Source organism: Rhinopithecus roxellana, chromosome 10, assembly GCF_007565055.1.
Source record: "Rhinopithecus roxellana isolate Shanxi Qingling chromosome 10, ASM756505v1, whole genome shotgun sequence".
NCBI lineage: Eukaryota > Metazoa > Chordata > Mammalia > Primates > Cercopithecidae > Rhinopithecus > Rhinopithecus roxellana.
Window position 1 is genome coordinate 134,068,398 of NC_044558.1, and position 16,029 is coordinate 134,084,426.

Genomic DNA, 16,029 nt, shown 5'->3' on the forward strand with positions numbered 1-16,029 from the left:
GATAGTGTGGGTCTAGATTTCCAAGCAACCACTCCCCCAATGCCACAGTAACTACCTATGGGGCAAGGTGGAGTGTAACCTTCTCAATAAAGGGACATGCAAACTGTTCCAGCACCAGGCAGTGCCTGTTGTTTACAGGAATCTTTTGAACACTTGCCTGTGGCCCATAGAAATTGAACTGTCCCTGCTGAGGGGCAGAAGCCACAGGTCCTAGGAGAAGCCAAAATCAGTACACAGTCCCTTGGAAGAGAGGCACTCCTCATTCTGCAAAAACAGTCCCAGCCACCTCATTGTCCAGACAACCCAGAGTGAGCCCCTAGGGACATTTTTTAGTTAATTCTGCTCCTTACATCACACATCCATTAAAAGAACAAAAATAATTATGATGTAAAAACAGACAGATATGAATCTAGAATAGATGAAAATGAAAAAGAACCAATTAAATAACCTGAAAATGAACTATATAGTCCTTGAAGTTAAAAACTAGATAGATAGTTTAAACTTGAGACTTTACATCAGTGAGAGTCTAAGTCAAATTTTTAAAAAGGGCCACTGCACTCTAGCTGGGTGACAGAGCAAGACCCATCTCTAAAAAATAGTAAAGAAAAAGAAGCTGGCAACCATATATAAGTGAGTAGATAGATACCGAGATAAATACAGGTATACACACAAATATAGAAGCAAAATCACTGTAAGAAAAATTAACAATCAAAATAAACAACATGAGGAGGAACTTTCCTTTGAAGCACTGCAATGCCCATGTGACCCGCTTCTCAACCCTAAATAAAGCAGTGGATGAACGTAAAGGGTAATCCTGACTTAACCTACTCGGGTATGGTTTCCTGAGTTAATCTCTCCTTCCTATATTTAGAAGTCAACGCATATTTGAAAGTGATGAGTTAGTAATTGCACCTAATGCTACTGATATTGTCAACTTGTTATATTTTAGCCTTTAAGCTTTCAGAAATGATGGTACAGTCTTTTAACGCTGGGGACGATAAGTTTAATAAAGGGAAAAACTATACTATACAATAGATAATAAAGCTCCTACGCTCTAGGGATACAGTGGGCTTAATAGACGACCAAATCCATCCCCTTCTCCTTATTTATAAGAGATCAAGTATGGTAACGGTATAATTTTGGATTATAAACTGAGATTTGTTAGGATTAGTAGACAGACCATCAATTCACATTTATTGTCAACAGAGTATACCAAATTTACCACTGAGGGAAAACACTTTTTTTCCCTCACACTTTTATGTTATGGAGATATTTTTTATTCTCAAAATGAATAATCACATTAAAGTTATCTGGTCTTCTGATATCTAAGCAGGCACAAAGTTAGACCATTATGAGCTGTTTCAGAACAATGCTGATAGTGCTGTGTTTACAGCCTTTGTAAGATTTACTAAACAACAAAGGAGTATTGTTTGTATTGGCCTGCTAGCGTGTGTGCTGCCTGCTACTGGCTGTTTCCATTGATACTGTGATATATTTTCATCCTGTTTACAATACATTGCCACTATCTTTGGCTGCTGGGTTACTGCAGAATACAGATTATTTGGCTGTATATAAATTAGTAACTTCATAGTTTTTCACTTTTGTTCCCCTTATATTAATCCATTATATAGATACCATTCTCCTGGCTTCCCAATCCACCTATTTGCATACATTTCTACTGCTACCTCACTACTGCACGCTTTCAGAAGCTCTCACCTGCATTTGTACAAGAGCCAGCCTCTTGTTCTTCTGAAGCATTCTGGAATCTGTCAGACTAAATTTTCCAAAATAGTATGCTCACCTCCCTACCCAAGAATCTTCACAGGCTCCTAGTTTCCAGCCATTGCAAATACAAATCGCTTATTCTTGAACTTTACTTCTCTTATTATTCTGAATACGTTAGCTAACTCCTCCCAATCCTTCAGAATAGGCCTATGTGCAGAATCTGGAGTGGGGCCTTCTTCCAGTCATCAGGCCCACGCTGGTCTCTCCTTTTTCTGTACCACATAGTTCGGTATTTAATCAACTACTTTGTCACCCCGTTTTTTGGGTGTTCATGAAGTGTGTTCATTCTCTGAGGGCAAATGGAATATGAGATTTGAGTCCAGATACCAAACTTTAAGAACAGAAAGGAGAAATTCAAGTGTGCACAAAGGCAAGTGAGCATGAAAGCAATGGGACTGAAATGTACACTTTACACAGCATTTCTGGGCCCATAGAAAACAAAGGACAACTCCCAGAGACCCCACCCTCCATCTTCTAAGGGAAAAATGTAACCCGAAACCAGATCAGAGAGCTCCAAGCAAGGGCTCAAGGTAAGTTTCCCTGAAGGCAAATGACAATACTAGATCTGCAACCCAAAGACTAAGTAAATTCTGAGCAAGTGTCTAGTTTGGCGAGCTAAACCCAAGACTCCTGCCTTGAAACAGGTATACAGGAAGGGAGTAATGTGGTCTCAGGCTAGCAGCGCCCCCTGCCAACAGGCAAAGGCAATCACAAATACTCTAAGGAGGAAAACATACCCTATGTCAACCCCAGGACTAATGTCAAAACATAGGCGCTCAAAACCTGCACCCAATGTTTGTAGCAACTTTATTCATAATTGCCAAAATCTGGAAGCCACCAAGATGTCCTTCAATAGGTGAATGGATAAACAGTACAAGGGACTATTATTCAGCAATAACAAAAAATGAGCCATTAAACTGCAAAAGGACATGGAACAACTTAAACACATACTGCTAAGTAAAAGAAACCAGTCTGGAAAAGCTACATACTGTATAATTCCAATTATATGAAATTCTGGAAAAGGCAAAACTACAGAAATTATTTTAAAAAATCAGTGGTTTCCAGGGACTCAGGGGTCCATAGGGAGAGACAAATAGGTGAAGCACAGAGAATTTTTAGGGCAATGAAGGTATTCTGTTGGACACTGCAATGGTGGATACATGACATTATGCATTTGTCAAAACCTATAACTAAACAATACAAAGAATGAACCTTACTAAATAATGAATTTTAGTTTAAAAATACTGTGTCAATATTGGCTTATAAATTATAATGAATGTATCACACTTATCCTAGATGTTAACAATCAGAGAAAAAGAAAGAGGAAAAGAGGAACTATATGGGAACTCTGTGCTTTCTGTGTAATTTTTCTCTAAACCTAAAACTGCTCTAAAAATGAAGTCAATTTGAAAAAGATATGAGCACATAATCAAACATGGTCAAAAATATAATGAAACACAACATGAGTGAGAATCACAAGAAAATCTCAAGTACATCGGATCTCAGAGTTATTACATACAGACCCTAAAAGAGTCATAGGGAATCACAAAAAATAGAAAACAACAAAGCATGATCAAAAATGACCAAATATATTTGAAAAAAATCACATTTCAGGTTTAAAATAATGAAATTTCAGGTATGAAAAAGATATAGTGGCTGAAGTTTAAAAGTAAATTGGTAGAGAAAACTGCAAAGAAGACAGACCTGAAGAGAGACTCAGATCAGTCTAAAGAAATTATCCATATGCCATACAAAGTCATAGGTAGAGAAAATATAAAAAGGAAATGAACAGATATGTACTATATAGGAATATATTCACTAATAAACTTTAACAAGCACTTAACTGGAGTTTCAAAGTTAAAGCACCACTATTTAACAGAGCAAACTTATCAATAGCAGCAATGAAAGCCAGAAGACATGGAATAAAATAATCAGAAGTGAGGGGAAATAATTCACAGTTGATAAAACCTTTTTGTTCTGCAGTAAAAATATAATAATTTCAAATGTACAGGCATCTAATGACATAATCTCAAACGACGTGGAGTAAAAATTAATAGAAATGCAAGGGGAAATTGATAAACCTACCATTGTAGTGGGAAATGTCAACAAATCTCTCTTACTTATTAATATGTCAAGAAAATAAAAATAATATTCAATATATTATTTAAACACAATTAATAAGCTTGATTTGCCAGTCATCTATTAAGAATCCTACACCCATTCACATTCTTCTCAAGTCACACTGGACACTTACAAAATCTGGATGTACAATAGATCGGAAAGCAAATCTCAATGAATTTTGGAGAAATGATATCATAATAACTAAATTATCTTGTCACAAGTTAATTAAGAATTCAATTAACAAAAAAGGTAAAATTTGCCTATGCATGTAGAAATTTAAAAACTCACTTCCAGGTAATTCTAAGAGAAAGAACTCGTAATGGAAAAATTTTTAATATCTAATATTGAAAAATAAAAAATATCATTTGTCAAAACTCAGGGAATGCAGCTCCTTTGAAGGAAATTATACCACCAATTTTTTTTTAAATCGAAAAGTCTGTCAACATAAAGTGATAGAGTATAGTAGGATAAGTATAATAAAATAGCAAACAAATCCAGAATCTCAACAAACCCCAAAACAGACTATGTTTAAAACACAAGTAAAATTCAGATGACCTTGAACATGAATTTGAACTGTGCAGGTCCACTTATACACAGATTTTCTTTTACCTCTGTCCCCCTCGAGACAGCAGGACTAACCCTCCATCTTCCTCCTCCTCCTGAACCTACTCAGTGTGAAGATAATGAGAATGAAGACCTTTATGATGATCCATTTCCAGTTAAGAGAGAGCAAATATATTTTCTCTTCCTCATGATTTACTTAACATTTTCTTTTCTCTAGTTTATTTTATTGTAAAAATACACTACATAATTCACACAACACAGAAAATATATGTTAATTGACTGTCTATGTTATCAGTAAGGCTTCCAGTCAACAGTAGGCTATTAGTACTTAAGTTTTGATGGAGTCAGAAGTTATAAACAAATTTTCAACTGTGCAGGAAGTTGGCACCCCTAACCATCCCCCAAACACTATTCAAGGGTAAACTGTACATAAAACTCTGGAAAGATTGAGCTGGATAGAGCTAAAGACAAGAAGAGAGCCACAGCAAAACATATAAAGAATGAAAAAGGGGTACAAAGCTATGAATACAGTGGAAACTTAAAAGATAGCAAAAGAATATGAACAAATTTATGCCAATAAATTTGAAGATTTCAATATATGGCTAGAAAAATGCACAAAAAATTAACTCAAAGTAGAAAATTTGAATGAATTTATAATCATCAAAAATTGAATCAGTAGTCAAAATGTTCCCACAATGTAAATATCATGCCCAGACAGTTTTGCAGACAGGTTTTACCAAACATTTATGAACAGATCATTCTAATGTTACACACAAAAAAAGGAATAGTCTATAGCTCATTTTATGGGACTAGTGTAACCTCAATATTACCGCTTGATAGGAACAGTAAAAGAGAGAGAGGGAGGGAGGGAGAGAGGAAGGGAGGGAGGGAGGGAGAGAGGGAGGGAGGGAGGGAGGGAAGGGAAGGCAGGAAAGCAGGAAGGCAGGCAGGCAGGCAGGAAGGAAGGAAGGAAGGAAGGAAGGAAGGAAGGAAGGAAGGAAGGAAGGAAGGAAGGAAGGAAGGAAGGAAAAATTACAGGCTAATGTCACTGGCAACACAGATGTAAAATTCTACACAAAGTATTAGCAAACAGAATCTAGCAATGTAAAAACAAATCACCAAGGTATTTTAAACCTAGAATGTAAAGTTACTATGGTAGAAGCTCTATTTAAGATTTATGTCATTTAGGTGAACGGATTAAATAAAAAATAATATAATCTTAATAGATACATAAATTACATTTAATTAAAGTCAATATCCATTTGTAGTTTTTAAAAAGTAAACTAGGAAGAGAATGTGCTCCTCCATAAAGGATATCTATAAAAGAATGTACAGTAAACAGTATGCTCAATAGTGAAATATTAGAACCATTCCCTTTAAAATCAGAAATAAGACATGGATGCCAATACCACTTCTATTTTACCTTGTACTAGAAAATCCTATGAACACAATAAAGCAAGAAAAAAATAAATAAAAGATCATGTTCAAGTTTGAACTTATAGCATTACCTGACTTGAAGTGAATCAATATTTTTAACCTTATTAATAGGTACACATGAATTGGTAGGAATTAACTATTTGCCTGTATAGAATTTAACTTTATCTAAACAGCAAGAGGAAGTAAAATGGCAAATAAACATAAAAAAACTCAACCTCATAACTAATTCAGCAAAATGAAAATCACAACGGAGATAATATATCAAGTGTACTCAATGATCAAAAGTGGGAAAGTAAGAAAAACACCCTGATAAGGATGGGGAGTAGGAGAACACTCGTACACTAGTGGAGGGAAAACAACTGGCATTGTCTGGTAGAGGGGAACATACTGCATATGTTACTCCTATGTAGATATCCTGAAAAATCTCCCGAACATGTGCACCAGGTGACATACAACAGCTTTCACAGTAGCACTGCTTTTAGTAGCAAATTTTCTTTTAAAACACCCAAACCAGAAAGAACCCAAATGTCCATCCACAGCTAACTGGATAAACATGTGCATAAATGTAATAATATATATTAGAGAAAATGAATGAGTTGCAGTTATACATCAACAGGGATAAACAATGAAAATATGTACAAAATAGGCTAAATAAATATTCCTCATATATTTCTTATGTTTTAGAAATACAGACACATGATAAAACTACTAAGCAAGGAAATGGTTAAAATAAATTCATGACAGTGGTTTCCTCTGTTATATAGGGAGGGACCACATCATCTTCTTCCTGGCAATACTCGATTCTTTAAGCTGTACCTTAATATCAACAGAATATGCTACCTCAGGTGGTACTGAATTTCCAGCCACAGAAATTTGCTTTGTTTGAAGAAATAATGTCACTCAGGTGAGATATTTAGAGATAGAGAACACATATATCACATAGGGAATTGAAGGTGATTATCTCTACAAGGATCTTGTAACTCTAAAATTTCATAATTCCATATCCACCATAATAAACAACACAGTGTGATACACACAAAAACAAATAATAATTACAACAAACACTGACTGAATGCTAATGTTGAAAAACACTGTTGGTTGCTAACCAACATTCTTTCTTATTCTTCTCTGCTAGAAGAATCCAATTTTGTTTAGCCATCTATCCTTCTGCCATGTAACTCAAGGTGGTGTATCCTAGCTTGAGGGACATCTTTTACTTAACCTAAACTAATCCTGTACTCCACTAGTATAGAGTTTTAACATCTGGCCCTGTTCTGGCCAAAGAGACATGAAATAAGGTGAGGGATGTCTAAGAAAGGTTTCCTTGCCCCTAAACAGGAGACCCAGAAATAGGCATTCTTTCTTGATGTTGTCGTGCACAGATGTGATATCTAGAATGCTACTGCCATGATGCCGTCAGGAGAAAGACTGGCTTCAAAACTAAGCCAATTGATCCATGATGACAACACTGAGGCAAGGAATTAAAGCTGGAGTCTTACTTCTTGACTTGTTGGTAAGTAATATGTCATCTTATCGTATATATTTTCATGTTGTTCATATTCTCCCACTGAAGCCATATTAACTGACACACTTACCACGTGCATAGGGTTTCCTCGTTTAATCTTTACAACAATTCTGGGAGCAAACTACCATGATGATATCCATTTGAAAGTCAATAAAAATAAAACTTAGAGAATGAAAATAAGTTGCTCAAAGTCACATATATACCAAGAGGCAAATTCTGGGGTGTCTGATTTCAAAACCCATGCTAATAACCTACGCATTGTCCTTTCTATGATGCATATTATTACCTGGCATTCAGCAAGCATTCCCACCCCTGAGGGTCCCTCTGTATCACAGAGCTGGTTTCTCAAATTCCCCTGTAGCTGAAGTTCTAAATTCAATTCAGCTTCTGCCAATGAGATAAACTCATGTGGAACTTAAAAGCCAAAAGGGAAATAAAGGGCATCTACTCGTGGCTGTGAGGGCTGCAAAGGAAATCCCAGTAGACATGAGTGTGCAATGAAGCCCACGTTCCAGTATCTTGTCACAAACTTCCAAAGCATTTCAGAAGCATTTTGATTATTCTAGTTATCTCTCGCTCTGTTTTCACTTTTCACTTCACAATATTTTGGGTACTCCAACAAACACAAAAGCTAAGGCAGGTAAACCCATCAAAAGGGTTTATATGCCTGCAGATTAAAAAACAACTATATAAAACACCGGGCCAGGCGCGGTGGCTCAAGCCTGTAATCCCAGCACTTTGGGAGGCCGAGACGGGCGAATCACGAGGTCAGGAGATCGAGACCATCCTGGCTAACACCGTGAAACCCCGTCTCTACTAAAAATACAAAAACTAGCCGGGCGACGTGGCGGGCGCCTGTAGTCCCAGCTACTCGGGAGGCTGAGGCAGGAGAATGGCGTAAACCCGGGAGGCGGAGCTTGCAGTGAGCTGAGATCCCGGCACTGCACTCCAGTCCGGGCGAAAGAGCGAGACTCCGCCTCAAAAAAAATAAATAAATAAATAAATAAATAAATAAATAAATAAATAAATAAATAAAAAATTAAAAAAAAACCCACCAGACAGGCATTTACAAAACTTTTTGTATTAACAATTATGATATTGGTACTAGTCTGCTTTATCTAAGCATGACTACTAAAGCAGTATTTAACATTTTTTAAGCGATCTTATGTACTTAGTGAAATGTGAAAACAGGAACTAATTAACACACTAAAAAAGCCAATACAACAGAAGATGACAGTCACCCTTTAGATTTTTGGTATTTTCATACAGGCAGTAAAGCATTGGTCTTCTATTTAGATATTTTTATATATTATATAAGGATATGCATAATGATAGAAATTAATTACTGGTTGGCAAAAAAATGGCCACAGCGAAAGGGTTCACAAAAATTCACCTCTCCCCACAGGTCTCAGAGTCCACTCCTTTTTTCTCCTTCCGCTCCTTCCTGTTTTCCTGATTGCTGGATTATAGAATTTACAGTGGAAATGACAGAGTGAAACACTAGATAGATGAGGTAAGAAGTGGTAGAAATTGACAAGAGCTAAGCAAAGTGCCAGTTTATGGAGTTAACTGACAACCTGGCAAATGAAAATTTTGTGCTCTATTGCTCAAAACAGAATTTTTCTTTATGAACAATTTTGATTGTAGAGCATGTGGTCACATATCTGACTTAAAAGATATTATTTAGAGTATTTCAAAATAGATCTTGAAACGAACCTCAATTGGCTCTTCACCGCCTTTCACTTGACTTTCCCCTATTTCTCCGTTCTCATAGTTGCTGCTCTTCTCAACCCATAGCTCAGACTTCTCCACTGTCAGTCGAAGCTGGTCTAGATCTGCCTTGATTTGCTTGTAGTTATCTACATCTTGATTAGACACCAGTAATTGCACCTAAAACAGAATAATTTCAATCTCTTAGTTGAAGTTCACTATTTCTAGAACATTTATGAATATTTTAGATGTATATTGACTATGAAAACCTACCTGGAAGTAAGTGTGAACTTTTAACCAGTATTTTCACATATTAGAATTTTTTAAGTGAGCCCTAGCAAAACTTTTCAAAGTGATTTAATATTAAAAGATACCCTAACTTTATTTTCACTGCTGAAGTTAATTTTTCTGAGACTCTGTTTGAAAAGAGGCAGAAACAAAAATAAGTGGGGGAAAATATCAATAGACACAATCTAAACCTCATCATACAAGTTTTTATTTTCTTATAATTTACATGTATTATAGGACATATACATTTATGTATTTAATATAGAACTACTCTTTTATTTCATATTCTTTTAACATATTCCTGTAAAACTGCCTAAATGATCAATACCCTATTATGTTAAATAAATAGTGAAACATATGTAAGCACTTAAGTATTACTAATTAATAATCTCAAGATTCATGTCTTCTTCAAAGACCACAGAGAAAAAGCTTAGATCCATACCAGTTCCTTTCTTTTGGATTTATGCAGTTTTCAATCACAAAATAATTATTTCAGGGCTACTGGTGCTCCTACCCAAATTCATCAGTAAAATTTAAAGATAAAATAATAGCAGTGGTAACAAAATTCCTAACATGTTATTATCTCCCAGTGCCTTCCCAAATCTTGGTGCCTTTCATTTGTTTTAAAGACATTAACTAAAAAATCACTTGTGGGGAATGCCTTCTAAATAGATCACGTCCTGGCATAGACAAGGCCATGTCTCTGTTTAAAAATAGAAAGTGTCTCCAGGAAAAGCCACACAGTGTCATTACTTCTGCAGCCATGAAGTCAGGTTGGATGTTAACACTTTCAGAGCTTTTACCTTGAATGCATTGAGGGCCCTTCAACCTTACCTGCTTAAATGCCTGTAAAACCTCTGCCCTCTGGCTGAAGTGCTTAAACAATAGCTGCAGGGCTCCAGACAGCAAAGGCGGGTAGTCGTGCATGATCAGATGAATGAGGACCCGTAAAAATGTCCTGCCTCCTTCATCATCAAGTTGAACTGGGTTTTTTTCCTTTCTATAGAACCAAAAATATTTCTAAAGTGACTCATATTTATATAACATCTACACTTCAGTATTAGAATTGTATACATATTCTCAGAAGTATATCATTTGTTTTTCCAAATTAGGAAGTGAACAGGAAAAGATTTTGTTTTCCTCATGTAACTGATGAGGAAACAATCACAAAGAAAAGCTTGTGTCTGTCCATGAAAGCAGGGGTGATCGAACCTCCTGGTTTATCCAAGACTCACGGGTTCCTAGGCAAACTGCGATGAGTTGGTCACCTCAGCATAGACAAAAAATGGGCATCTGCGTCAATCCAAAAGCATTTATGGGAGGAGCTGTGCTAGGCTGGATGTACACCAGTGACTGATTTCCCCAGGGGCCCTACAGACCCCCTACATGACAGGTGGGGAGGAATGGGGAAGGCCAGCACGCATGTGCATGAACCATCACCAGAGCAGCCACGGGTGTGGCGTAGGAGGACTCTGGGTGAGGTTCCACTGAAACAAAAGGTCCGTCTATTTCAAGGTGAAATCATATACTGGTTCATTCTCCTAGGGAATAATGAAATTCTTCAACAGGAAAACACAACAACAAAACTAAACTAAATGTTCACTAGAGATAAAAATCCTTTTTTGGTGCTCCTAATTCTTAATTCCTGTTTGTCTTTCCAATGACAACAACACAAACTGCAACAAGATGCTTAGTGTAGTCGCCCCCACTACCCTCCCCAACTCTATCTGTGGGTACTTTCGGTGGTTTCAGTTGCCCATGGTCAACCACGGTCCTAAAATATGAAATGAAAAACTTCAGAAATAAATAATTCACGAGTTCTAAATTTTGTGCCATCCTGCCTGTCCTGTTTGGGACATGAATCACCCCTTCGCCAGCATCTCCACGCTGTACGTGTTCCCCCCTCATTAGTCCTTAGTAGCTGTCTCAGTCATCAGGTGACTGTCTCAGGGTCACAGAGCTTGTTCAAGTAACCCTTATTTTACTTAATAATGGTCCCAAAGTGCAAGAGTGGTGATGCTGGCGTATTGTTATAATTATTTTATTATTAGTTATGTTGTTAATCTCTTAGTATGCCTAATTTATATATTAAATTTTATCGTAAGTCTGTATATATAGGCAAAAACACAGTGTATACAGGGTTTGGTACTAGCTGTGGTTTCAGGCATCCACTGGGGGTCTTGGAATGTATCCCTAGCAGATAAGGAGAGACTACTGTACAGATTGTTTTTAGGTTCTCATGTCAGGTCTGTAATAAAAATGAGCACCAGAAGCTTAATAATTTGTAGCTTAAATGTTTTAATTTTTCTTTTTGATCACTATTAATTTCATTTCTGAAGAAGAAAGAAACAATATTAAAACAATAAATGGCAGGATTCCTGATGGCAAAGGAGGCTAGTCATGTCAAAGGTATCTTGTTTTATTTAATTACGGGTATTTCCAACTGGCAGAAAATAGCTTTATTTCTCACATATAAAGTTAATGATAATAACATTAAAGAAGTTACTTTCTTGCCTCAAATATCTAAGATTCAGGGAAGCAATGTTTTACAAGATGCGGTGATATTTATACCAGGGGAGTTAAAGGGCATTCTTGGGCTGTCATTATTTGAGGAAAGAAAAGCAAAGAATTCAGAGGAAAGTTCAATACACTGATCTCATCTCTCTTGTCCTTTTTTTATTTTTTACCTGACCTAAAGAAAAGCTATGCTTTCTCCTCTAGAGTAAATTAGCAGCTTCATTTCTGGTAGAAATTATGTTAGCAACAATAGAGGGTCTAAAAATAAATAGATATACAGTGAGCGATATCAAAGTATCAACAGAATTCTAAGTAAAATCTTATTCACAAGTAAGATAAAGATATATAAATGCTACTATACCTTCCCGCAAACATAGTTTCTGCCTGAGCTGCAATTTCATCTATATCAGGAACAATAGCTGCAAAAATAAATGGTAAAATCTCTTCTTTATCCTATTTTAATTAGGAGTCATAATAGTCATATTAATACCAATTGATGTGAAAATATTTTTGTCTTAATTTCTTTATTCTCCCAAAAGTCAATTAACACTAATAATCTGATTTTAAAACGGGCAAAAGATCTGAATAGACATTTCTCAAAAGAAAACACACAAATGGCAAACAGGTTTATGAAAAGGTGCTCAACATCACTGATCATCAGAGAAATACAAATCAAAACTACAATGAGATATCATCTCACCCCAGTTAAAATGGCTTTTATCCAAAAAACAGGCAATAATAAATGCTGGTGAGAATTTGGAGACAAGGGAACCCTCGTACACTGTTGGTGGGAAGGTAAATAAGTACAACTGCTATCGAGAACAGTTTGGCGGTTTCTCAAAAAAAACTAAAAATTGATCCAGTAATTCCACTGCTAGGTGTATATGCAAAAGAAAGGAAATTTGTATATCAAAGAGATATCTGCATTCCCATGTTTACTGAGGCGCTATTTACAATAGCTAAGATTTGGAATCAACCTAAGTGTCCATCAACAGACAAATGGATAAAGAAGTGTGGTAGACAGACACAATGAAGTGCTATTCAGCCATTAAAAAAAAAAAAAAAGAATGAGATCCTGTCATCTGCAACAACATGGATGGAACTAGAGGTCATTTTGTTAAATGAAATTAGCCAGGCACAAAAAGACAAACTTCTCATGTTCTCACTCATTTGTGGGAGCTAAAAATTAAAACAACTGAACTCATGGAGATAGAGAGTAGAACAATAGTTACCAGAGGCTGGAAAGGTACTGGGGTGGGCAGAGTGGGGATGGTTAACGGTTATAAAAATATAGTATGATAGAATGAATAAGATCTAGTATACAGAGTGACTATAGTCAATAATAATTTGTTGTACATTTTTAATAACTAAAAGACTATAATTAGATTATTTGTAACACAAAAGATAAATGCTTGAGGTGATGGATACCTCATTTATCCTGATATGATTACACATTGTATACCTGTATCAAAATACTCCATATACCCCACAAATATATACATCAACTATGTACCCACAAAAATTAAAGATTAAAAAAATTTAAGTCAATTAACAGTTTGAAAAAAATCACAATATAGTTCCACTAAGACATCAATGTAATTTTTTAATGTAAACTATGTTTTAAACTAATGTATTGCTGTAATCAAAAATACGTTTAAAAGATCAGAAAGCATCAGTTACAAAAGTGCCTCTTATCTAGAGAAGTGTGTGTGTATATATAGATCATATATACACATATATGCACATACTTACATATAATTTAAATGAGTGATAACATGGGAGGATAATTCTTTAAAGAATCAAAATATACATACAATGAGCTTTGTTATTGTATGGTTATTTCCAAACACCATCATCTTTTTACCTAAGCTTACTTATTACTAAAATTCTATCCCTTTTTCTTGTGGGAAAGGGCATTTTTTTTTTTTCTATGTGAACCAATCATGATTCCTTACTGTCCCACACCACTAACATTTTGAAGATATCCTTCCTAAGATAACATGGGGTTTTTCATTTGTTTGTTTGTTTGTTTGTTATTGAAACAGGGTCTCGCTCTGTTGCCCAGGCTGGGGTACAGTGGCACAACTTCAACTCACGGCAGCCTTGACCTTCCAGGCTCAAGCAATCCTCCTGCCTCAGCCTCCTGAGTAGCTGAGACCAAAGACATGTGCCTCCAGTACTAGCTAATTTTTTTGTATTTTTTTGTAGAGATGGGGTTTCGCCATGTTGCCCAGTCTGGTCTCAAACTCCTGGGCTCAACCAATCCACCCCCCTCAGCCTCCCAAAGTGTTGGGAGTTTCACATCTGTGTACAAACTCTATTCTCAGGAAAAGAATTCCATTAGCTGGCTAAATCTTCAATAAGACATACTTTTCAGCCTACAATGACTTGGCCTGATCTGTCCAAAAAAAATGGTTATTTAATATTTCTTAGGTTTTCTGAAGTCCTTTCAATAGTCACAAAATTTTTACAATCATATTTGTGCTCTTTTGTTGTTATGCTCCAATGCTCAGAGATAAATTAGCTGCATTTTTACACTTTTTAAATATGAAAATTGAAATATAGTTCCAGTTTATAACCATACAAAGTAAATTTTAAAAAAAAATCCACACACACAAAATGATACCAACAACCACATTCAGATCTTTGGGGAATGCCATGTCTTTATTCTTGAATCAGGCAACGGCTTCACTTCAAAACCCCTATCCTTCTGATAACTACATTTCACACTGCTCTTTGATCCAGGCAGAAAAACTTCTCTTGGATTTTCACCAAAACATCATGATGCTGGAAAGATTTGGACTCTGGAGCTGGAGAGACCTCAGAGAGAATCCTTGTGCCACTACCTTCAGGACCTCTGGCAAGTAACTTAACCTTTCTGACCTTGGTTTTCTCCTCTGTAAAATGACACAATGAACAGTGCATCTATCTTATAGAGTCCTGAAGATTACAAAGGAAAAGGTGTTCATAGGAGTTAGCGACAAACAACAGCAAACACCCTCCACACCATTCTAAGAGAGTTATTTCATAATCTGTCTCAGTTCTTTGATGTCATTAGTGGAGATTATATCTACATTTTTGTCTCGTAAAAATATGATAAAGCTGGAAACCATCATTCTCAGCAAACTAACAGAGGAACAGAAAACCAAACACTACATGTTCTCGTTCGTAAGTGGGAGTTGAACAATGAGAACACATGGACACAAGGAGGGGAACATCACACACCAGGGCCTGTCAGGGGGTGGGGGGCAAGGGGAGGGATAGCATTAGGAGAAATACCAAATGTACATGACGGGTTGATGGATGCAGCAAACCAACATGACACGTCTATACCTATGTAATGAACCTGCACGTTCTGCACGTGCATCCCAGAACTTGAATTATAATAAAAAAATAAATAAAAGCACAAAAAATATAATCACGTTTTAAAATACGATAGGTACTTTCAAGTTCTCAGAAGAACAAAATACAAAGAGTAATTATTGTCATAAAGAGATACCTGACGGTAGTAAAGTATCTGGAGATCCATTGGCAGATGTCTCCGCATTGTCATTGTCCTCTCCAAACTCCTTCTTATATATCGACAGCATATATGAGATCCTATAATCTAGTCTGACACTCAGGATAAACTATAAGAAAGATTAAGAACAACATAAATTTCTTTCATTAGCGTAGTATTTAAAAATGCAATTCACGACACATCAATACCAGTGGAAGTATCAACCTTTCGAAGGAACTAGTTAGAAGATTTTAACACCAGTTGCCACATGCTTGTCAGCCTTCAGACTAAGTAAGGGAACTCATTTCCACTAGCTAATGTCAGTAAAATCCCAAAGCCATTTTTGGAAAGAACATTTGACTCCCTATGATTGCTCTCTGAATATTCCAGCTAGAGGCACCGTGGGGGTCTGGATGAAGAGGTAATGATGATGTCATTTCACTGAACACTTTGCAGAGTGCCATTGTCTCTGGGAGGAGACTGTTGGAGGTGTGACCCTCATTCTTACATAGTAGGGCAAGAATTCAGCTACAATAGTATGACTGTGACTATACTATGATCAGTCCTAAAGCCAGGTTCTAAA

At 36.3% G+C, this 16,029-nt stretch overlaps 1 protein-coding gene across 1 annotated transcript in view; it reads right to left on the reverse strand.

Annotated features, from left to right (window-relative positions):
• The window catches only part of ITPR2 (inositol 1,4,5-trisphosphate receptor type 2), a 493,060-nt gene that overhangs the window by 284,361 nt on the left and 192,670 nt on the right, over positions 1-16,029 (reverse strand). Inside the window, exons 23-26 of the mRNA XM_010379849.2 lie at positions 15,447-15,576; positions 12,309-12,366; positions 10,265-10,430; positions 9,149-9,322 (exon numbers count right to left, since the gene is read on the reverse strand). Of these exons, the coding sequence (XP_010378151.1) occupies positions 9,149-9,322; positions 10,265-10,430; positions 12,309-12,366; positions 15,447-15,576 (528 nt within the window). The remainder of the gene's footprint in view (positions 1-9,148; positions 9,323-10,264; positions 10,431-12,308; positions 12,367-15,446; positions 15,577-16,029) is intronic.